The 23,163-nt window shown below is 40.8% G+C and overlaps 1 protein-coding gene across 2 annotated transcripts in view; it reads left to right on the plus strand.

Moving 5' to 3' along the window:
* The window catches only part of ATP6V1H (ATPase H+ transporting V1 subunit H), a 47,411-nt gene that overhangs the window by 14,000 nt on the left and 10,248 nt on the right, over positions 1-23,163 (plus strand). For both annotated transcript variants that reach the window (XM_086336976.1, XM_086336978.1), the window contains 6 exons: positions 5,432-5,529; positions 8,999-9,191; positions 12,636-12,814; positions 15,352-15,477; positions 16,086-16,187; positions 17,800-17,913. In XM_086336976.1, the coding sequence (XP_086193102.1) occupies positions 5,432-5,529; positions 8,999-9,191; positions 12,636-12,814; positions 15,352-15,477; positions 16,086-16,187; positions 17,800-17,913 (812 nt within the window). The remainder of the gene's footprint in view (positions 1-5,431; positions 5,530-8,998; positions 9,192-12,635; positions 12,815-15,351; positions 15,478-16,085; positions 16,188-17,799; positions 17,914-23,163) is intronic.

The following is a 23,163-nucleotide window of genomic DNA, read 5'->3' on the forward strand; positions in this document are numbered from 1 at the left end:
AGGAAGAAACCATGTTCTCATCAACAGTCGCCCCCATCCTAACCCCCTGCCTGCCTCTGGCAAGCACTCACCTGCTTTCTGTCTCTGGACTTGTCTCTTGCAGTCACTTCATGTGAGTGAGTCATGTGATACACAGTTATCTGTGACAGGCTTCTCTCACCTAAAAGTGGAATGTTTTTAGTAACAGCATTTTCGAATAAAAGGGGAAAAGAAACCTTAGCATTTTTTACTTTTGGCCAAATTCCTTAAATTGTATTTTCTGGCAGTTCTGACATCCTTGTTAACGTGAAGTTAGTTTTATAGCTTTGATTCTATTTTAAATTTAAGGCTATGTTTTTTCTTTTTTATAAATTTATTTATTTCATTTTTGGCTGTGCTGGGTCTTCGCTGCTGTGCAAGGGCTCTCTCTTGTGTGTGCAGGCTCCTCGTTGTGGTGCCTCTTGTTGCAGAGCATGGGCTCTAGGGTGCAGGCTTCTGTAGTTGTGGTGTACAGGTTTAGTTGCTCCACAGGATGTGGGGTCTTCCCAGACCAGGGATCGAACCCGGGTCCCCTGCATTGGCAGGAGGATTCTTAACCATTGGGTCACCAAGGAAGCCCAGCTGTGTTTTTAATTTAAGACTTTTCAGTCTTTCAGAGGAGGTAGAGAACTTTCATGATTTGCTTCTTTAATGTCTGTCCATGAGTTTATCAGAGGTGCTGCCCAGTAGCAGATGTAAGTGAGCTGCGTCAGACACTTGGATAGGGCAGGCTTGTTATTAACTCCAGTCCCCTCTCGCTGGTGACTTGTCAAGTCTGTGAGGACCTCAAGAAGTTCATGACCAATTATGTGTCTTTGTGCAGGTTTCCAGAGCATTCCTATTTACCAAAAGCACTTCCTGGATCATTTTCATTGTTCAATTGCCTTTTATTTTCTCGTCATAAAATTAGTATGTTTTAAACATTGAGGATCATTAAAGTATATGCAAAGAATGAATGTTACAAAAAGGAGAACAGATAAGCTATCAGTTTTGCTTTTCTGATCAGATGTTTGGAAGGATTGTGTCCATTCTAGCAATGCAGAAGAAAATTAAATGGTAAAGTATTTCAGTACCAGACTTTCCTTTACATAACATTTGTTACCATGGCTATATATTGTCATAATAAGGTAACTATGTTCTTGGAATTGCATACAAAGCTGTCATTTATAAAGTAAATCATATTTTCTGAAGTCCACAATAATTTTTCCTTACAATAAAGGATCCCAGTAGTCATGTAATTAAATTACATGACTAAGCAAATTAGATTGAAAGCAGTACTTGAAGGAGATTTATAAATTTGTAAATTAATAGTGAAATTACTTTTTTGGTAAGACTTAAATCTAAGATGATATTATTTTAATTTAGGCATTAATTTAATATAGGTGTTTTATTAACATTGACTGGAAAGTCTCTTTTAATAAGCCAACTTCAAGAGAATTCTTGCACTGTGTGTGTTTTAGTTCCTGAATATGAGGTAATAATAATGATGATGTACATTATAATGTTTTGTGTTTAATGGTAACTGATGTCAGTTCATATTTGAGTAGCAGAGGTTTGTTTTTTAATTTGGTGGGCTGGTATTGCTTTCTTGTATTGATGAGACAACAATTTTGAAGAGTTTCAGTGATATGCCAGAGATAATTTAGCAAAACTTCTGATTGCTAAAGCCTCTCTCCCTCTTTGTCTCCTTTTCTTTCTTTGGTCACTTTTTTTTTCAAGTCATAACTTTTTGGGGAGGAAAAAATTACCCTCTCCTTTTTCTGGGTTATTCTGGCTGGTCAAAGAATTAAATTGACGTGAGACAGAGGAACAGGAGAAAATCAAATTTAATTACATATATTCAGGGTTACGTCATTGTACATGGCTTTTGGTGGATGTAATCACTCATGCCTGGAGCACATGATTTCTCGAATGGAGTTGCCAGGGCACAGGGTACATGTGGATTTAGATCCAGCAGTCCAGTCACTTTTCTAAACCAGTTTTTATATCCGTCAGCAAAGGGAGACAGTTCCAATTTTCTCCTGACACTGACATTGTCCTGCATTACTCTCTAAAGTGGATGTTGTGATAGAAGCAAAAACTACACGTGCACACTTGTGTGTGTGTGAGGTGTGCACACTGACTTTTTAGCTCTATGAGAAAAGATTTGTGTCATAGTCATGAAACATTGAGTGCTTTGGGGGTGGGTTAATCACCAGTCCTGGAGGATTTCATCTACAGCTGGCTTCTGGGGTTTATTTTGGTTGGTTGTGTGCTTGATGGGTTCAGCTCTGTGCTTCACTGATGCCACCAGACACACGTGTGTTTCCAGTATCTCTAGACAGCTCTTCTTCTCTGCACTGCAGACTTTTTCTTTTTTTTTAAGTGCCCACGATTGCAAAATTTAGAGGAATATTATCTTTACACTTTCTCTTTTAGTTTGTACTTAAATCCCTGGGTTATGGAGATGGGTGTTGAAAAGCGGTCTGTAAACACTATTGCAGCTCTAGTGTAACTTTGGCACAATGACTCTGCAGTTCCTATGTGTATCTTTTGTTGCCTTCCTGCTTTATCATTCCTCGTTCCTTGAATTATTTTTAATTCTCCAGAATATGGATCTGGGGGTCCCTCTTGAATTCTGCCAGTTGCTGTTTTCCTTAGGTGCCTAATCCACCATAATGTAGGAGAATTCCCATTGTCAGCCATATTGGAGAGTATATTTGATGATCTTTTCTTAAATGTGTTGAGAAGTCAAGTTGCTTTTTCTCTACCAGGGAGGCTTGTGCACATTGTAGCTGGATCTTCGCCTAGCCTGTCACGTGTTAGCTAACGAGATTATCCCACACCCTACGGGATGTGCCCTGTTATTCTCTGACTTTATTGGCGGGAAGCTCACTCAGGGACCTGAGACTTGGAGGTGGCCAAGTATGGCAGGCTGGTCCCAGGGCCTTTGTTCTTAACTGTGATACTCTGTTACTGCCTTTCTTTCCTGGTGGAGGAGTCGATGTTTGAGCCCGTGGGTCAGTTCATCTGGAGAGAGGAGGGGCCAGAGTTCTGGGATGTAACTGGAGGTGGAGGTCTGGTCCTCAATGGGGAAAGTAACTGTTGGACCTGGCACTTGAAGGTCACTGCTAACCCTAGCAGTTGCCATGTTAATGGGCTGGTAAGATGGAAGAGAGGTAAGAACCTGGTGATGGAACTTTCAAGAAACCATCATGTATTAGGAGGAAGAGAGATGCAGAGGTTGGTACCACATTTAGGGATAACATGAAGATGAGAAAGATAGAGTATATTTAGGTGGTGAGTAGAGGAAACCAGCAGACACTGGAGCTACATGTTGCGCTGTGAGGGAGGAGTTGGCTGCAGGCCTCGTGGGGCTGCAGGGCCTGGACAGCAAGCACTGCCCGCCTCTCTGGACGAGAGGCAGGTGGGAATGGCCGTAGATATAGTGCTGTGTGGGGTGTGGTGTTGGCAGCTGAGCGGCTCTCTGGCTGCTGAAATGAGGGAGGAAGGCAGGGCAGGAGGGTGCAGGTGATGGTGGAGGTGACAGCATGGGCATGGCTCTGGGGAGGGCAGAGCGCGTGCGGAGCTGCCCGAGCGCCACGTGCTGCAGGTCTCCAGCAGGGCCTGGATGGCGTCTGTGTGGGAGCAGAGGCGGTGACTCACTGGAGTGATGGAAGGCTGATTATTCTCTTTAAAAGTAAGTCATTGAATAATTTTATACATGACACTAATAGGATGATGTGAGAGAAAGCTAAGGAAGTGATATAGTTTCCTTTGTTTAATTGAAGGCGGTCATTCAGTTGTCTGTCAGCATTGCCTTCACTGAAAATAATTTCTGGACTGGTGTTGGACTGCCTCGTGGTGCATCACAGGAGAGAGTGCAGTTTTTGAAGCAACGTTTTTTATCTGCTTGTTTATATGTGAATGCTGAAGCTGTAACTAGCAACGGAGAAGCCATTTTAAAAATGTGTCATGTATTGCAGTAAAGAATGGCAAATAGACATGGAAAAAGACAGTGAACCAAGAAATTTTTGTGTTGAGATTGATGATAAGTGGAAGAGGACAGTGTGCCCTAGGCTACCTTTTTGTTCATTATTGGAGAAAGCTTGCCCAGACTCTTTCTCTAAACAAGAAAGATGGAATTCTACTTTCATGAAGGGCTACTTACCTGCTGACCTTTTTGGAAAAATACATACATATTTTCTCCCATTATGGAAGATTGTTTTAGAACTGAAAATTCACCTTTTTTTGGGTCATTAATTTTTGCTAACATTTTGAGTTTTTAGGCAAATTATGTTAGTGCTATTGGATATATTGTGCTTTGGGTAACTATGTTCACTACTTTCTAGGTAAAACCTAAGATAACCTTTCCACGATGACTTTTGATTGTTCTACCAAATATACTTATATCATTGTGTTTCTGTGTTTGAATGCCTGGAATTTTCTTTGAAGTGTTAGTTTTTAGCAAGCTTAGTTTAAATTGAAACATAGAGCTTCAACCTAATGTGTGTTAGGTTTTGTGTATTTATATGACATCCACTGTCCTCTCCTTTCTTTTTTCTTTTTGTCAGCATGCTCTTTAAGGCCAGAGTCTGAAATTTCCCCTTGTTCCTTCATTTCTTACAGATGTAAGGCTCATGGTAAATATTTAGGAAGAAGCCCAGGCCAGGTGTAACCACCAGCTTTTCTAATATGGAGGTGCCTGAAACGTCTTTAGAACTGAAAAGTCACATTTTTTTTTATTGTTTACTCATATTTATCTCAAGCTTCAGATTTAACCTCAGTTTCTCTAAGAAAGTGCCACTGAACTGATAGTTTTAAAAAGTCATAATCTTTTTCACGTGTTTAATTAGGTTTGTATATGCTGTATAGTTTTTTTTAAGTTATTTTTTATTGAGTTTCTATGAAATGTCTTAGCTCCGTGCTCTATGAACTACTTTACTTAATCCTAAGAGTACCCTTTCAGAGTGCTTAGCGGTGTCATCCTTACTAAGGATGGTTCAGCAGCCAGCTTCATATCATTCAGATATGGGCCCATCTCAGAGACTACATTTATATCTTTTTCATTTTATTGTTGATCTTTGATATTTATATAATTATGAAAAGCAGTATTGTCTGTATCATGCCTCTCTTCAGGAGTAAGTGAAACACTGCAGGATAATAAGCTGTTTATCAAACCATATCAAAGACATAATTACTGTGTTACTTGATTTCCCTGATTGGATGTAAGCTTGAACCATGTAGGCTTAATTTCACAGAAGTCAGCTTCATTTCTAAGAGTCAGAGAGGAAAGTGCAAAGGGGAATTGACTTTTGAAGAAATAATAGAGACTTTTGGACGTTCTGATATTACCATCAGAAACCCTAGTAAACAAACTCCAGACTCTGGCATCTGTGCAACCTGCTGACCTGAGGTGCTTTCTCCCACGCAGAGTTCCCAGTATGTGCAGTGCGTGGCCGGGTGTCTGCAGCTGATGCTCCGAGTCAATGAGTACCGCTTCGCCTGGGTGGAGGCAGACGGGGTGAACTGGTGAGCCCTCACTTGTCATGTGGGGTAACATTTAAGAGCATCTCTCCTTGACATTGTCAAAGAAATTAATATGTTTAATCACTGAAATGAAGGTGTTTTTTAAAAAAAATTTTTTTCAAATGTCTTGTGTGATGTTTTTCCCCAGGAATCATGCTAGAGACTCAGGGCCCCTGGTTTTCATTGTTAGTATATCAGGTTGGTGCTCTCCACCTTGCCCAAAGCAACATTCCAGACTCCAGAGGGAAAGCAGGCCTTCAACATAGACATAGCATCTTGTTTGTGTACACAGTTTAGTCCCTGGTGGCTCAGTGGTAAATAGTCCTCCTGCCAATGAAGGAGACACAGGTTCGATCCCTGGGTCAGGAAGATCCCCTGGAGGAGGAAATGGCAACCCACTCCAGTCTTCTTGCCTGGGAAGTCCCACAGACAGAGGAGCCTGGCGGACTACAGTCCATGGGGTCACAAAAGAGAGACAACTTAGCAACTCAACAACATCTTCGGCAAAGTTCTGTTTCTGTGTAAGGGGCTGATCACCAGTCATGTTCCCAGAGGCCAACCAGGGCCCTGGTGTGCAGGCAACCAACTTCTTAGGACAGCCATCTCACGTGTTAACTGTCCTCCGCACAGAAACCTGAAGGTGACTACGCAGGCGGTGTTTCTGGTCTGTTTATCTTCTTTAAAGTGATGTGATATTTTGGGCAATGCAGTAAGAAAGCATAATTATTCATTTTACTATTATATCATCTTCTAGGTGATTTCATCATCCATTTTTTAAATAACTTTAGTCTTTACTATTTTTTTATATCATACTTGAGAATAATGAGGGAATAATGACAAGATCTAGGATGGTGAAATATGTGATTCTTCAAATTATAGTTAACAAACTCACAGTATATCTTAGGTTTATAAATGGGTCTAATAGACCTGTATTGTAGCTGTAAGATATATTGAAAGAAAGAAAGTAAGTGAAGTCACTCAGTCATGTCCGACTCTTTGCAATCCCATGGACTGTAGTTTACCAGGGTTCTCTGTCCATGGGATTTTCCAGGCAAGAGTACTGGAGTGGGTTGTCATTTCTTTCTCCAGGGGATTTTCCTGACCCAGGGATCGAACCTAGTTCTCCTGCATTGCAGGCAGACGCTTTACCCTCTGAGCCACCAGGGAAGCCCAAGGTATATTGAATTTTATCCCATTAAACAAAAAGTGCATTTTCTTTTTGTTCTTTGAAAGACCTGTAAGAAAGAATAAAAGTCATGAAACAGCTGCTTCTAAAAATAGTTACAATTGCTCAAAAGATAAACACTTAACGTTTGGTCTAGTGGACCCTAACGGCATACAGAGAGGCTAACCAGATGCTGCTCTTCTAGTTATTGGTACTAGTATTTTGGAAGATGGTAATGTCAAGGCCTTTGACTATGTGGGTCACAACAAACTGTGGAAAATTCTTCAAGAGATGGGACTACCAGACCACCTTACCTGCTTCCTGAGAAATCTGTTTGCAGGTCAAGGAGCAATAGTTAGAACTGGATATGGAACAACAGACTGGTCCCAAATCGGGAAAGGAGTACATCAAGGCTGTATATTGTCACCCTGCTTATTTAACTTACATGCAGAGTACATCATGAGAAATGCTGGGCTGGATGAAGCACAAGCTGGAATCAAGATTGCTGGGAGAAATATCAGTAACCTTAGATATGCAGATGACACCACCCTTACAGCAGAAAGCGAAGAAGAACTAAAGAATCTCTTGATGAAAGTGAAAGAGGAGAGTGAAAAAGTTGGCTTAAAACTCAACATTCAGAAAACTGAGATCATGGCATCTGGTCCCATCCCTTTATGGCAAATAGATGGGGAAATAGTGGAAACAGTGACAGACTTAATTTTCTTGGGCTCCAAAATCACTGTAGATGGTGACTGCAGCCATGAAATTAAAAGATGCTTGCTCCTTGGAAGAAAAACTATGACCAACCTAGATAGCATATTAAAAAGCAGAGACATTATTTTGCCAACAAAGGTCCATCTAGTCAAGGCTATGGTTTTTCCAGTAGTCATAAATGGATGTAAGAGTTGGACTCTGCAGAAAGCTGAGTGCCAAAGAATTGATGCTTTTGAACTGTGGTGTTGGAGAAGACTCTTGAGAGTCCCTTGGACTGCAAGGAGATCCAACCAGTCTATCCTAAAGGACATCAGTCCTGAATATTCATTGGAAGGACTGATACTGAAGCTCAAAACTCCAATACTTTGGCCACCTAATGCGAAGAACCAACTCATTTGAAAAGACCCTGATGCTGGGAAGGATTGAAGGTGGGAGGAGGAGAAGGGGACGACAGAAGATGAGATGGTTGGATGGCATCACCGACTTGATGGACATGAATTTGAGTAAATTCTGGGAGTTGGTGATGGACAGGGAAGCCTGGCATGCTGCAGTCCTTGGGGTCTCAAAAGAGTCGGACATGACTGACCGACTGAAATGAACTGAACCAGTGTTAACTATTCAGTTTAGTAACAAGAAAGGGCATAAATAGAATCTAGAATGTGTCATGTCCAACATACAGTCTTTGGTATGGTAATACCTACCAACAAGGTTAGTTGTAATCAAATTAATACAGAGACTTTTAAGTTGAGAAGAGGCATTAATAAAGGTAGAATATGTTAAGTTGCTGAGAGTGGGACAGTTTAGAGAAGTCATTGAATTTTTTCATTTTTTAAAGAAAGAAAACATGTACTTTCTACTCTGCCATTTCTTTTGTTTAGGATTGAAGGTTTTCTTTTTTTCCTTTTTGGTGCTCCTCAAATCACAAGCAGGGACCCTGGGAAGAGAAAAAATTGTGAGCATAGCCTGCTTGAGGAGAGTGGAAGGGGACTGTGGTTTAAAAGCCCAGGACCTGTTTTCTCTGTGTGGTTTCCTTTTCACTTACATGAATGGCACACACTATCTTTGAAAGTTATATGCCTGTATAAGACTGAGAATATACTCTTACATTGTTGGAAAGTCTGGAGGTCGGCACTGACTTTTTAACTACTGGAGCTAAAGTGGGCAGGCTTCCACTAAAGTAATTGCTTCCCCCCTCCCACCCCATTCAACTGCCCTTTGTGAACATTTGTACCCTGACATTTGAAGCATTTTTAAAGTATATAGTAATATAAAGTAGCATATAAGTGAAAGGTAAGATTCAAAAGGAAATTGCGTGCTGAGGTGCAAGGGTCACGTCCTGAATGCCGGTCAGGCTCTCCTGCTGTTCACTGTGTGACCGCGCGCCCTGGCGCAAGGGGGCAGCATCCTGAGACTCTGGCCGTGTGGACTGGCCCTCTGAGAGCAGGGTTCTGGCTTGCTCCTTCCTGCAGGCAGAAAGGAGAGGACATGATTCTGAGAGACTGGTGCACTGGGGCAGAAAGAGCAGTCAGTTATTTCTACTTCTGGTTGCATTGTCCTATTCCTAAACGTCATTTCCACCTGTGTTCCTTTCAGCATCATGGGCGTTCTGAGTAACAAGTGTGGCTTTCAGCTCCAGTATCAGATGATCTTTTCTGTGTGGCTCCTGGCTTTCAGCCCACAGATGTGTGAACACCTGAGGCGATACAACATCATCCCTGTCCTGTCTGACATCCTGCAGGAGTCGGTCAAAGAGAAGGTGACGAGGATCATCCTCGCAGCATTCCGTGTAAGTGTTTTGTGGGGAGTGTGTCCTGTGGGGTGTGTGTGTGTTCTGTATATGTGGTGTTCTGGTGTGTGTGGTGTATGTATGTTCTGTGGGGTGTGTGTATATGGAGTGTGTTCTGTGGGATGTGTGTGTGGTGTTCTGTAGTGTATGATGTGTGTGTGGTGTGCGTGGGGTATGTTCAGTGGGGTGTGTGTGTTTTCTATGGGGGGAGTGTGTGTGGGATGTGTGTGGTGTTCTGTAGAGTGTGATGTGTGTGTGGTGTGCGTGTGGTGTATTCAGTGGTGGTCTGTGGTGTGTGTGGTGTGTTCTGTGTAATGTGTGTGTGTGTGTGTGGTGTGTTCTGTGAGGGGGTGTGTGATTGTGTGTGAGGCACTTTTCATGCAGCCTGAGGCCTTTCAGCGGGTGCAAATGTTGCTTGTTCTCCCAGTGGTCATGGAGCTGTGGATTCTTGGTGAGCTTAGACTGAACTATCACAGATTGTATTTATGGCAGGAGAGGGGACGAGGGAGGAAGCTGTCTATATGGATGAAATGTGAGGATTGCAGACGCTTGTTGGGAGTGTGACAGTGCTATATTCAGGTGGCCTTGTTTTCCAGGAGGCTGTTTGAGGTTTTTTTTCTGTCCTGGGCCCTTCTTTTAGAAGGGAGTTGTATTTCTGATCCTGGGTCTGCTGACCAGCAGTCATTTCTAAGACAGCTTTAGAGATCATCAGTTACTTTGAGCAGTGAAGTTGTCCTCTTAGGATGTTAGGATTTTGGCCACGACCTCAGTCAGCATCTTCCCTTAAACAGACCGGGAAGTTGAGGGTGCAGGGGGCCATGCTGGACTCTGTAGAAGTCACAGTGTTCAAAAAGTCACAGGAAGTGTACAGCCAGACTGAGATTCTTTGTTTTCTTTGGCCCTGATTTGGAGCTCTCCAGATTGTTGATCAGCTTTTTATGGACATCTTAGAAGTAGGATAGTGTAGCTCTTTTCTAGTTTTCCTTTCCACGTGGTGTGTTAGCAAGATTGTTGGCTCTGGAGTGGACAGACCTGGAGTGAGTCCCAGCATGGCTGGATGGGAGGGTGGTGTGAGCTCTCAGAGCTGATTCCTCCGTCTATAGAAAGTGTTGAGTGAAACTTAACTCACTTCAGCATTGGTTAAGGATTCAATGAAGTAACAGACAAAGGGCCTGGCAAGAGTAAATATACAGGAAATATTTCTCTTCCTCCTTTTCTGTCCATAAAAACACAAAATAATAGCCATCTGCCTCTTTAACCCCCACCTCTATGAATTGCATTCTAGGTTAATATGGCACCTAGGCAGAGGTCAAGGGCTATTCTGTTAGATTTAGAAGAGGCAGCACAAATGTTTTACTAATATTTAGCAAGATTTAACAATCTTATTTAAACTTTATTTGCAGATTCAATTTTTTTACCTATACACAATGCATGGAACTTACGTTAATTTCTGGACTTCTGTTGTCCAACTTGAATTTCAGAGTGTTTAAAATAGACCCAATCTATTGATAGGTATATTAGTTTTTTAGACTCTCCTTACTAAACTGGGACAATATAGTCATTGTATGATTAGACTGAAGACTGAATATCAGAAAAACATCCTTAGACATTCAAAACTTTGATGTACATAACTGAGTTAAAATCGAGCCATTAGTAAGGACATAGTAAAGCCATTTGATTTAGACTATCAAATAGGTGAAAAAAATGAAAATGACTTTTTTTTTTTTTAATCCTCAAATTCCTATAACCTTTGATAAAGATTTCACTGGTGAGGTTGTTTGAGGATCATCTAATTATACATTTCTCCCCACATCCTGAGGAAGAAAATTTTTACGCTGAAGACTTTAGGAAGCTTGCTGAGCTGCTGTGAGCTGAAGAAATATAGCAGCTGTTTTTGTTTTTGTTTTTTTTTCATTTGGCTGGGTGAAATTTTATTTTTGAAAATGTCAGTCTCACTTATTCATAGCAGGTGCTGAACTCCAGGTCTCCATAAATGTTATTCCTTCTGTTAACTTGATATGTCAGTCTTTTGTTTCTAAAATAAATTAGAATGTTCTGAGGCTTGTGACTGAGAAAGACACTCGGGGCTGTATTTGTTGTCTAGAGTTCTTCATCCGTTGTGAATTTTCTTTCTCTTTTTTGGTTCTGCTTAGTCCAGACCCTACTTAATATGTCAGATAATAAGATAAATTATATTCTATGACTGCATGAAAGCTTGGGAAGGCTTGGGAAGAAACACCACCCAGTTGAATTTGGATTTATATTAGCTTGTGTTAACTATGATGTTTAATTCACACCCACATACGTATACACACACACAGACACAGACATGCATAGACTTGCATATTCTCTACAGATAGTTCACAGTCATAACCCCTTCAGAGAGGCCCTCTGTTCTGTTTCATTGGTCTGTGTATCTGTTTTATGCCAGTGCCATCCTGTTTTGATCACTATAGCCTTGTAATTTAGTTTGAAATCAGGAAGTGTGACCTTTCTAGCTTTGTTCTTCTTTCTCAAGATTGCTGTGGACATTTGGAGGCTTTTGTGTTTCCAACTAGATTTCAGGATTGTTTTTCTGTTTCTGTGAAAAAACATCATTAGAGTTCTGGTGGGGATGGATCTTACTGATTTTCTTAGGCTAAGCCAGAGCCTCTCTGCATTTATTTAGCATAATTGGTAGAAATGTAACATCCTTGCAGAAATAAAGAAGATTAAAATTTTGGTACAGTTGATTTAGAATTGTTATTGCAGGATTTGTGTGGGAATGTGGGGGAGGGGATTAGACAGGCCTTCCTTGCCACCTTTGTTGAAGTGGCTTTCTTGCGAGCTTGTTTGTCCTTATTCCAGACCTGAGCATGGGCATGGCACTTGCTTAGAAACATTGGCTAATTCAGTAAACAGTTTATCTTTAGAAATACGTAGATTCTTTTGCTGCTTTCATAAGTACTCCTAAAAACAGAAAATTGCTTCTGATAATTGTTGAAGCAAGCAAGTTCTTTATTGCTGTCCTGTGTGCACTGATAGGTTGATGTGGGGGAGAAAAAGGTCACCGATTGAGAACTAGGGGATACTGAGAAAGTAGTCTTTCTTAGCATCCTTCGGGCTTTGTGTGGCTGATGAACGGAATGTTCATAGTGGTGCCCCCAGGAGCAGGGCTGTGACCAAAGATAGGGATGGCACTGTTGTAAATGTGTGCAGGGTTTTGAGGCTTGTCTGGGGGAATAATTTAAAATGTTTAGTGAAGACAGTAGAGAGAAGGAATCAGAAGAGTGCTCCTGAGGTGGGACAGGAGCTCAGGCAAGAAGTCAGAGTTTGTGACGCAGGCATCCACTTAAGGTGATGGGTACCCTGAGAACCGATGGAGGAGAGAGGGTGGGAAGGCAGGTGTAGACAATATCACATAACAGGTTACATCATTTCTCATCGTGTCTCCATCTAACCCAGAACTTCTTAGAAAAGTCAATTGAACGAGAAACTCGCCAAGAGTATGCCCTGGCGATGATTCAGTGCAAAGTCCTGAAACAGCTGGAGAATTTGGAGCAGCAGAAGTACGACGACGAAGACATCAGTGAGGATATAAAGTTTCTCTTGGAGAAGCTCGGTGAGAGTGTCCAGGATCTCAGGTGTGCTGTCCTCTTTGATTCTCATGGGCTGGGTATCCTGGGCTGTTGCCTGGCCTCCTATTTTAAGGAAGTCTCAATTTGTTACTAACTGCGAACTTAGAAGATTGCGCTAAAACGCGGTGTCTTCTGTTGAAAACTGAGGGACATGGAAACACTGGCTCATCACCGTGCAGACAGTTGGTCAGAGCTGTGTGTGTGCTCTCCTCTTCTGGGGGGAGAACCCACCATTCTCTGTGGTCTGAAATCCCAGCCACTGTTCTCCCTCAGGTTGTGGATGCCACCCTCTGGGAATCTGCCGGTTTAGAATATTTTTTTAAGCAGCAGTCATTTCATTTATGGAGGAGGTTTGCTCATATAGGGAAAGAGTATTTTTTTTCATGCTTTTTTTTTAAGTTTCTGTTGCTTTATTGTTTATATTAAAAAATTATGCAAGTGATGTACATGCAGTAAAAAGAAAAATCCCTCGCTTATTACAGTCCAGATGGGACTCCAGGCCACTTCCCTATCTTCCCCACCTCCTCCCCCCACACTCTGATTTCTAAACACCTTCTAGCCCCCACCCCCAACACACAAATGCAAATGGGTTCCACATATTCTTCTGGTCTTGGTTCTTTTTTGTTTAATACTAGTTTGACAGTTTTCCCCGTTAACCCATGCATTCTTTGTTTTTAAAGTACTGACACATTCTGGAAAGAGAGTTATTTACTAAGAAGAGTTGGGGTTTGGGGTTTGATTATTAGGCTAATTTGTCCACGTGTGGCCTTGAACAAGTTTCTTGACATTTTGAAGTCTCAGTTTTCCTTTTGGTAAAATAGTGATAAACGTTCTAATCTTGTAGGATTTTCCGTGAGGTGTCCAGCACATGCCTTCAGTGTAATGTGTGCTCTGGGAATGTATTTACCAGATAACTCAGTGCAGCCCATAGTCTCCAGGCCCAAATGCCTTTGTCGAGGTGGGAGCTGTCACCTGCATCAGTTGTTTATACAGAGTTTTATGAAAGAAAGCCGAATGAGTTTTCTCTTTGTAGTATAATAGGCCAGCCATGGGCTTGCAGTTTATATATATTCCATTTTATTATGTTTATTTTTAAAAATTATCATTAGTTCTTCTGTAATAATGATTTGAGATCCTTTTAAAAATAAATAAGATTAATGATAGCTTTCTAAATTATTTAATCCATACTAGCCAATTTTGGAGAAGGCAGTGGCACCCCACTCCAGTACTCTTGCCTGGAAAATCCCATGGACGGAGGAGCCTGGTAGGCTGCAGACCATGGGGTCACGAAGAGTTGGACAGGACTGAATGACTTCACTTTCACTTTTCCCTTTCATGCATTGGAGAAGGAAATGGCAACCTACTCCAGTGTTCTTGCCTGGAGAATCCCAGGGACGGGGGAGCCTGGTGGGCTGCCGTCTATGGGGTCGCACAGAGTCGGACACAACTGAAGCGACTTAGCAGCAGCAGCCAATTTTTACTACTTACTGATTCTTCTGACTGAAAGCCACAGTCACAGAAAACTAACCCATCTGATCACACGGACCACACAGCCTTGTCTAACTCAATGAAACTCTGAGCCGTACCGTGTAGGGCCACCCAAGATGGACGGGTCATGGTGGAGAGTTCTGACAAAATGTGGTCCACTGGAGAAGGGAATGGCACACCACTTCAGTATTCTTGCCTTGAGAACCCCATGAACAGTATGAAAAGGCAAAAAGATAGGACACTGAAAGATGAACTCCCCAGGTCGATAGGTGCCCAGTATGCTACTGGAGATCAGTGGAGAAATAAATCCAGAAAGAATGGAGAGACGGAGCCAAAGCAAAAACAACAATCCCATGGACAGGAGCCTGGTGGGCTGTAGTCCATAGGGTCTCAAAGAGTCAGGCACAACTGAAGCGACGTAGCACATAGGCATAGTGAATAATTTTTGAATTAAAATGCATTTCAATTTGTTCCATGTACAGAGGTTTTATTTCTATTATTAATCTATAGTGGGCTAATTCAATTAGTGAATTGTCTCTACATTGTTGATAATCACGGTTAAAAATATTGTCCTGAGGTATGTGTTTTTATTTTTGTAGTGCCATATCATAGTTTGACATTTAAAGTATAATAGAATGTACTACTTTATTTTATGTTAAAGTAATACACTGTTTACATAAATGTATCCTAACATATTGAGTGGTCTGTTAAATACAGTTTTTAAGTGGCGTGGTAGAAACAATGCTAAATTATCAGATATTTCAGTGACATATATTCATGTGTGTATTAGAGTAAGGATTTTGGAAACAAGTGCTCCTTTTAACGTCTCATGACGAGTATTCAAATTTGACAGAAACGTTGGACCTTAGTGCTCTGAATCAGTTTCCTGTGGCTTGCTGAAGATGATTTAAGCTGTTTAAACTTTTTTAGGGATAATATATAGAGGATGCTCAGTCTCTATAGTTAAATCATTATTGAAGATGTTCTACGTTTTTTACATTTTGGAGTATCTCTCAGATTCTTATAAACTTTGAATTCTTTCAAAATTTTTATAGCTCATTCGATGAATACAGTTCAGAACTTAAGTCTGGAAGGTTGGAGTGGAGTCCTGTGCACAAATCTGAGAAATTTTGGAGAGAGAATGCTGCGAGGTTAAATGAAAAGAATTATGAGCTCTTGAAGTAAGTTTCACATTCAGTTAATTCCAGTTTACATGCTAAATAAACTCCATCATTCCACATACTCATGGACATATTTTTGTCCTTTAAGTTTTTAGATAGTCCATGGTTTTAACATATATTTTCTTGCTTACTAATGTGGTTGAATACCTTTTCATGTGCTTATTGGCCATTTGGGTTATCTTTTTCCCAGGAGAAATGCCCGTTCAGGTCTTGTTGTTGTTGTTCGTTTGTTTCCCCATTTTGTAGGAATTCTGTAAGTATTCTAAACATGTTCTGTGTCACATGGAAGTGTTTCACTGCCCTGCGATCTCCCCGTGTGCCACCTGGAGTTTTCCCTCCCAGTCTCCCCGTGATATTGTGGGACTTGTGGGCAGTGGACATTATGAATCTGAAAGTGACCTGTTATGTGCGTTTAAAAGGTCTGAAGGCTGCTGACTTATGTTCAATAAAGCATGTGCAGTGTACTGTGTGTAATGTGAAACTTGTAGAAAATACGGTTATATTTGTAAATGTACATTTTTGAGAAAATATCAGCATTATACCTGTGTTCTCTTGTGCTCTAGAAAAGGATTAGAAATCAGTCTCTCTTTGAATTAAATTTATTTCAGAATTTTGACCAAACTTCTGGAGGTGTCTGACGATCCCCAAGTCCTAGCTGTTGCCGCCCATGACGTTGGGGAGTATGTGCGCCATTACCCACGAGGCAAGCGGTAAGGGAGGAACCTGGTTACCTCAGGTGCCCTGAGATGGTCAGCAAGGGTCCTAACTCACACACTCCTGTAGAGTAGAGTCATTCAGCTGGGAGATGATGGCGTAAGTGGTATCAAGGTGACTATAACGCTGGGGATCAATTTTAAACCTAATTAAAAATGGGTGGTATAAGAATAGAAGCACATGTGTGGAACACAGCTGTGCCTTAGCCAATAGAGATCTCACTAGAAAATTCACGTTCAGGATTTTCTTTGGTTTGTATGCTGTAATTTAAAAGCCATTTCATGAGTACTGGTGATTTTTCGATTATTACTGTTATTTGTTATAATATTGAATTGTTATTGAACTGAGTAGGATGAATGAATGTGATGGAAGAAGCTCTTTTTTGGGGAAAATAATCGCATCAGCTTCCTATCCTTCAGTCCCCACATCAGCACCACAAATGGGGGTTCCTTGTCCTCAGTGGCAGTAAAGAATTTGCTAGATTGGACGACTGAGCTACTATAATGTAGTTGATAAAGGACTGAGCTGGTGTGTTAGGTAAGGTGGTGTTTTAATCCATAGTACCTGGCATGGGACAAGCACTCATAAAAACTGGATATAATTATACTACACATTTTTTTTTTCTCAATACAGTACATTAAAAAAAAAAAAGATGTTCTAAAAATAACATACAAGAAGGTCTCCAGGTGAAGCCTCTCTGTCACCCCAACCCGTGTGCTTCCCTCTAGGTTGTCTTGTACCACCACCAGCCTTGCCACACTAAGGGGTCCCAGCCGTTGACTGTGTGGTGGTGTTGGCCACCAGGCACCCACACTGCTGGGCTGGATTTTAGACACCCACTGGCTCTTTGCAGGGCCCTGCCCTGGCAGACAAAAGGGTCCTTTCTTCCATTTGTGATGCAACAACTGTTTACGTTTCGCTTTTGTGTCTGTAGTAACTGAATTTTTCAGGGTGTTGCAGGGGGGCAGCAACAGCGGTGTGATTGTCAGTCCTCATGGTGCTTTTGTCAAGAGGAATCTCTCATCTCTTTTACTGCCCAGCAGGTCGTAATGGCATACTCCATCATTGCAGGAAAGGGCAGATATCTTAACAAATCGAGTCTTTCTCAGGAAATTAACATGGCTTCTATGAGGTGTTTTTTAACCTCGTGTTCCCTGCCGCCTGCTTCTGAGCCTGTATCTGGCTCCCAGAATGGCAGCCGCTGGGCTTATTATTGATCTGATATTATTTCAGCTGTTAGGTGGTATGCAGTATACTAATTTTTAAGCAAGCCACAAATGCTGGTAATAAAGAACTTAATACTCAACTGCCTGGAGCACTATAATCTAGATTACCCTAGCAGTCCAGATTGATCATATTTGCCCAGACTAGGAAATGAGGATAACAATTGGATTTATTATTAGGAGTTCAAGAGAGAATGTATGAATGCTTCAAATCTGTGATTTGGGAGAAATGGTGTTTTAAAAAGATGTGTGTTGTTTACTTACCAGTACGGTAACTTCTCTTTGTGAGACTCCTGGGCGGCTGAGGGCTGGGGCTGTCTGTGACTAACAGCAGGCATTGGAAAGTCAACTGCCGCGTGTTCACTGCGTGGCTTCTGTCCTGCAGGGTCATCGAACAGCTGGGTGGGAAGCAGCTGGTGATGAACCACATGCACCACGAGGACCAGCAGGTGCGCTACAACGCCCTCCTGGCTGTGCAGAAGCTCATGGTGCACAACTGGTAGGTGCCCCCAGCCCCCGGCCCCATCACATGTTCTTAAGGAAACGCTCTCGTGAGCGCTGGTTTTTAAGAGCAGTGATTTAGATTAATACCTAGAAGTAGATTTTAGCCATTCAGAGCAGTGTTGTGATAGTTTAGAAAACAACTGCATTAATGTTCTCAAAAAACGCATGTGCAAAGTAGTTTGTTGTTCAGTCTGTCTGTTGAGTTGGTGATGCCATCCAACCGTCTCATCCTTTGTCAGGTTCAGTAGGGTTGCTGAAGTATAATTCTTGTCTTGTTAATAATAATTCCATTTAAATAGTTATTATTTCTCTTGAAAAGTTTATTGTTCAGCGTTTTCATTTTTTAAATTGCATTTATGATGTGAAAAAAAAAGCTGAGTATGGCATAGAACACTAGAGTGTTCCCTTTGGCAGTGGAGAAAATTTTTTGGTCGAGAATTTTATTGTTCAAATGATCATGCATTAAAGATGAAACATTTAAAATTTGAAAACTTTGTCTTGAATTTAGGAATTTGATTTAGTTTCACAGTAAATTTTTTGATGTAGGATTACAAAAGGAAAAGTAAATTTTTTTATGGCCAGTAACTGGTTTATTTGCTCTTTATTATTGACTAGCCAATTAGAGAATATCCTTTCTCCCCCTTTTCTCTAGTTACGTGCCAAAATATTTTAGCTTTAGTGTTTTAATTATGATAAATCCTCTTTAGTGGAGAAGCTTTCCTGTACTTTATTAAAAGAATTTTCATATGAAGATTAGAATCCAGTTAGAAAGAATTCTAACTGTGGATTAGAATCCACAGTTGATCAGACTGTAGCGTTTGTTGTGACAGACACGTTTCTATGGCACTTTGTGCCAGAGGATGTAAACTGCTCCAGTAGTAGCAAGTTATTCAACATCAAATTGGTGTGAGACCAAATAGAATGTCATTTGGAAGGAAAGGAAAGGAAAGGAAAGGAAAACCTTTGGCAGCATTATTTCCAAATGTAAAAGGATTTTGAGTCAGTATCTTTATGCAGGTAACCAAGCTGGTAAAGCCTACTGCTCTACTTTCCTAAAATAGAGGCTTTTTAACTAAACCATGGTACTGGTTTTTAGAAGATGTTTCACACCAAATAAAACCTGAAAACATAATTGATTTGATTTCCTCTGAGCATTTAGTTTGTCTTGGTTTAATTAAAACAAATTTTTAGAAATGGTGTATTTTAGTACAACACAGTAACAGAAATATTGAAACTAATTAAAACACAGCTATGGGTAAAAGTAGAATACGAGTCTGTCTGAGTGGCAGCAGCAGCAGTGTTTCCTGACGGTATCGAGCATGTTTTCTCTGTTATTGCTTTGCTCTGAGGCCCGGTTTCCAGAGTTCCAGCGCTCTCCTGGTTTACTGTTTGACTTTTCTGCCATAAATCATTTTTAGGTTTTTGGTGTTTCATTATTCCCAAGCTTTCTGTTGATCAGACTAAATCATAATTGTAGATTTAGTAAAGTTAGCATTTCTTTTTTACTGTGGAGAATGGCTTTTTGGTTTTAAGTCTAAAATTGCATTTTGAGTATAAACTAGAAACTTAGGAAATCATGGACCTGGATTGTCTCTGGTTCTCAATTCAGATTCTGCTCTGAGGGGTTCAGTTCACTTTTCTTGGTGATGCAGAGATGGATTTACCCCTGGTTTATGGAACATGGAATGTAGAGCTTTACAGTATCATGTGAAAATATTGCTCACTTCTTTGTCAGGAGTTTATGACTGATTTCTGGATTATTTCTGTGACTTGGAGGACATAGAGTAGCCAGCATTGCCCCCTCCACTGGACACCTGTGTGTATGGAATAATGGGTTACATGTAGCCCCAACTGATGTGGGTGGGATGTGGGGGCCAGAATGGAAGGAGGGGACAGTAGGCATACACTGGGGTCCCTGTAGTTCAGGGAGCCTTGAAAGGGCCAGTCCCACCCATGGCCCTGCTGAGTGGATGTGCAGGCTCTGGCCTTCCCATCCCCACTTCCTGGTATGTCCCTCGTTCTTTTGAACAAGACTGGATTTTTATATTCATGAATTTGGCAAAATAGATACAAGCAATGACAATTCAGTCTAGAGAACTTTTGTATAGACCCTCAGCTTCTGTGTTATAATCTAACATCATACAATGTCATCGTTTCTCTCCTACAGAATGATTTTAAATGTAATCAGCCTCTAATTCAGAAGCAGCCATATGTGCATATGGACAGCTCAGGACTTCAGGAAAGAAACACTGAATTTTGTAGGTAGAGGATCTTGTGTAGAACTTTCTCTTTGTTTCTAGATTCTTTTTCAACCTATTTTCAAGCAGAATAATAAGAGTGTTAGACTCTCTAGTTCTTTTATGTGTAGGTAAATAATATAACAGAGAGACCTCACAAAGCCAAGGGTGTGGGTGATACTGCTTTTATTCTTCAGTCTTTACATCTGACTGGGGTATTTTAGTTATTCTCTAAGTACATAGCCATAAATACAGTGATTAAAAGAGTTACTTATGAACAGAATTGAAGGGAAGAACCCCTTAGTAAGTTTTAATTTTTTAGCCTTAATAATCATGTTACTATAACATTCCAAGTGATTTTATTTTTTTATTTTTTTTAAATAAATTTATTCATTTTAATTGGAGGCAAATTACTTTACAGTATTGTAGTGATTTTGTCATACATTGACATGAATCAGCCACGGGTTTACATGTGTTCCCCATAACATATGACATTTCCAAATTTAACATTTTCCAAAATTAATTTAGAAAATTGTGGTCTGTCTTGGGCTGCCTGGAATTTTCCACATTATTCTTATGACATTTTTAGTGGAGGAATTCTCAGGTAAGACTATTTATTACATTCTAAATATAATTCAAGTAAAAGGAGTCTACAATAAGCCCTGAATGTGGACTTTGCTCCCATTCTGTCTTCTTAAGAGTGCTTGTAACGGCATATGCCATGTTGCATAACTAGATTTGTATGTGCTGTGGTCATTTACAGGCGTGTTCTGCATTGTACTGATTGCTTTTGGTTATAACTACTTGATCCGAAACCAGCATTTAAAGTGAAAAGGAGGGACTTCTGGTTCTGGTTCTACAGGTATGGAGCTTGAAGTCTCCACTCCATCTGAACAAGTAAACAGCTGAACAGACTGAAAAATCAAGCAACCCTTGTTGAACCCACAGGAGAGGACAGGATACACTTTGCAGCCGAGACTAAAGAGGCACGTGAATGCAGAGTCGTTGCTCAGAGGAGCAGGACTCAGACCAGGGGACAGTGAGGGACCAGCGCCTGGAGGAGGCTGGACTATGGCTGGTGAATCGCAGGAGGTGCAGTATGCACACGTCTAGGGGATCTAGACGGGGGGTTGGGGAGTGGGCCAGTACAGTGAGAGTTCTCTTCAGAAGCCAGACCAGTGTCCCACAGTAAATATTTAAGAACTCCCATGGCCTTTTGTCAGAAAGGGGAGAGGAACCATTCTGAAACAGCCCAGAGCTCTTGTTCTTAACCAAGGCTGTACTCAGTGGAGATTCATTAACCTGCCTGCTGGGGTGTCATGAGAGTCTGACTGACCTGGGAAAGGGAAATGACCAGTTCCAGCAGACTCTGACCATCCTTTCCTACCCAGAAGGGTAGAAAAACCCCAAGGGACACTTGTGAAGGGTCACAATCTCAGGGTCCAGGTTCAGTGAAGACTGAGACCAGATCATAGGACTCCAAAAAACTTTCACCCTGCTTCACCACCATGTTACTTCAGATTTATTTGTAACAGTTTCTTTTACCCAGCACACCAAATCCAACTATTAAGAAAATATTACAAAGCATACCAAAAAGGAAAAAAAAGACATCAGAACAAGCCATGGCGAGAATGTTGGGAGATCAGGCTGGAAACTTTAAACAACCATGACTAACATACTTAGGACTCTAATGGATAAAGTAGACAGCATGCAAGAACAGATGAACAAGTTAAGCAGAGAGATAGAAATCCTAAGAAAGGACCAAAAAGAAATGTTAGAGGTCAAAAATCCTGTATCAGAAGTGAAGAATGCCTTCGATGGACTTATTAGTAGACTGGACACAGCTGTCTACAGAAAACACCAGGCCTACTTGGGTTCACCATTGAATTCTACCAAATATTTAAGGAAGAAATGTTAGATCAATTCTTTGCAATCTTTTTAAGAGGTGAGAAGCAGAGGGAATACTTCCTAACTCATTTTGTGAGGCCAGCATCGCCTAATACCAAAACCAGACAAAGACATTATGAGAAAACCATAAACAAGAATCTCTTATGAACATAGATACAAAAATCCTCAATGAAATATTAACACACTGAGTCCAACAACATATAAAAAGAATCATACACCAAAACCAAGTAAAATTTATTCTAGATATGCAAGGCTGGTTAGGCATTTGAGTATCAGTTAATATAATCCATCACATCAACAAAAAGAAGAAGAAAAATCACATGATTTTAACCATCAGTTCAGTTCAGTTCAGTTCAGTTGCTCAGTTGTGTCCAACTCTTTGTGACCCCATGGACTGCAGCACGCCAGGCTTCCCTGTCCATCACCAATTCCTGGAGTTTGCACCAACTCCTGGATTATAACTATAGATGCAGAAAAAGCATCTGACAAAATAAAACACCTGTTCATGATAAAAACTTTCAATAAACTAGGAATAGAGTTCTTTCTCAATATGATAAAGAACATCTATTTTTTTTAAAAACCCTTCAGCTAACGTCATACTTATTGCTGAAAAACTGGAATCTTTCCCACAAAGATCAGGTACAAAACATAGAGGTCTCCTCTCACAACTTCTTTGTACTGGAAGTTCTAGCCAAAGCATTAAGATAAGAAAAAATAAATGGTATCCAGATTGAAAAGGAAGACATGAAACAGTCTTTGCTCCTAGATGACATGATCATCCATTTAGAAAATTCTAGAGGCTTGACAAAAAAAGAGTCTTCCTGAAACTAATAAGCAATTATAGCAAAGCTGCAGGAAATAAGGTTAATACACAAAAGTTAATCACTTTCCTATGTACCAGCAAGGGACAGGCAGAATTTGACTTGAAGACTTACTATGAGACTGCAGTAATCAAGATAGTATGGTATTGGTGAAAGAGTAGACAAACAGATCAATGGAACAGAATAGAAAGCCCAGAAATAAGGCCCCTTAAATATAATCAGCTGATCTCTGCTAGAGGAGTTGAAGGCAATGCAGTGAAATAAAAGTAGTCTTTTCAA

The sequence above is a fragment of the Bos grunniens genome, chromosome 14 (assembly GCF_055505025.1).
Source record: "Bos grunniens cultivar Pamir isolate PY7600 chromosome 14, Bosgru_T2T1.0, whole genome shotgun sequence".
Lineage (NCBI taxonomy): Eukaryota > Metazoa > Chordata > Mammalia > Artiodactyla > Bovidae > Bos > Bos grunniens.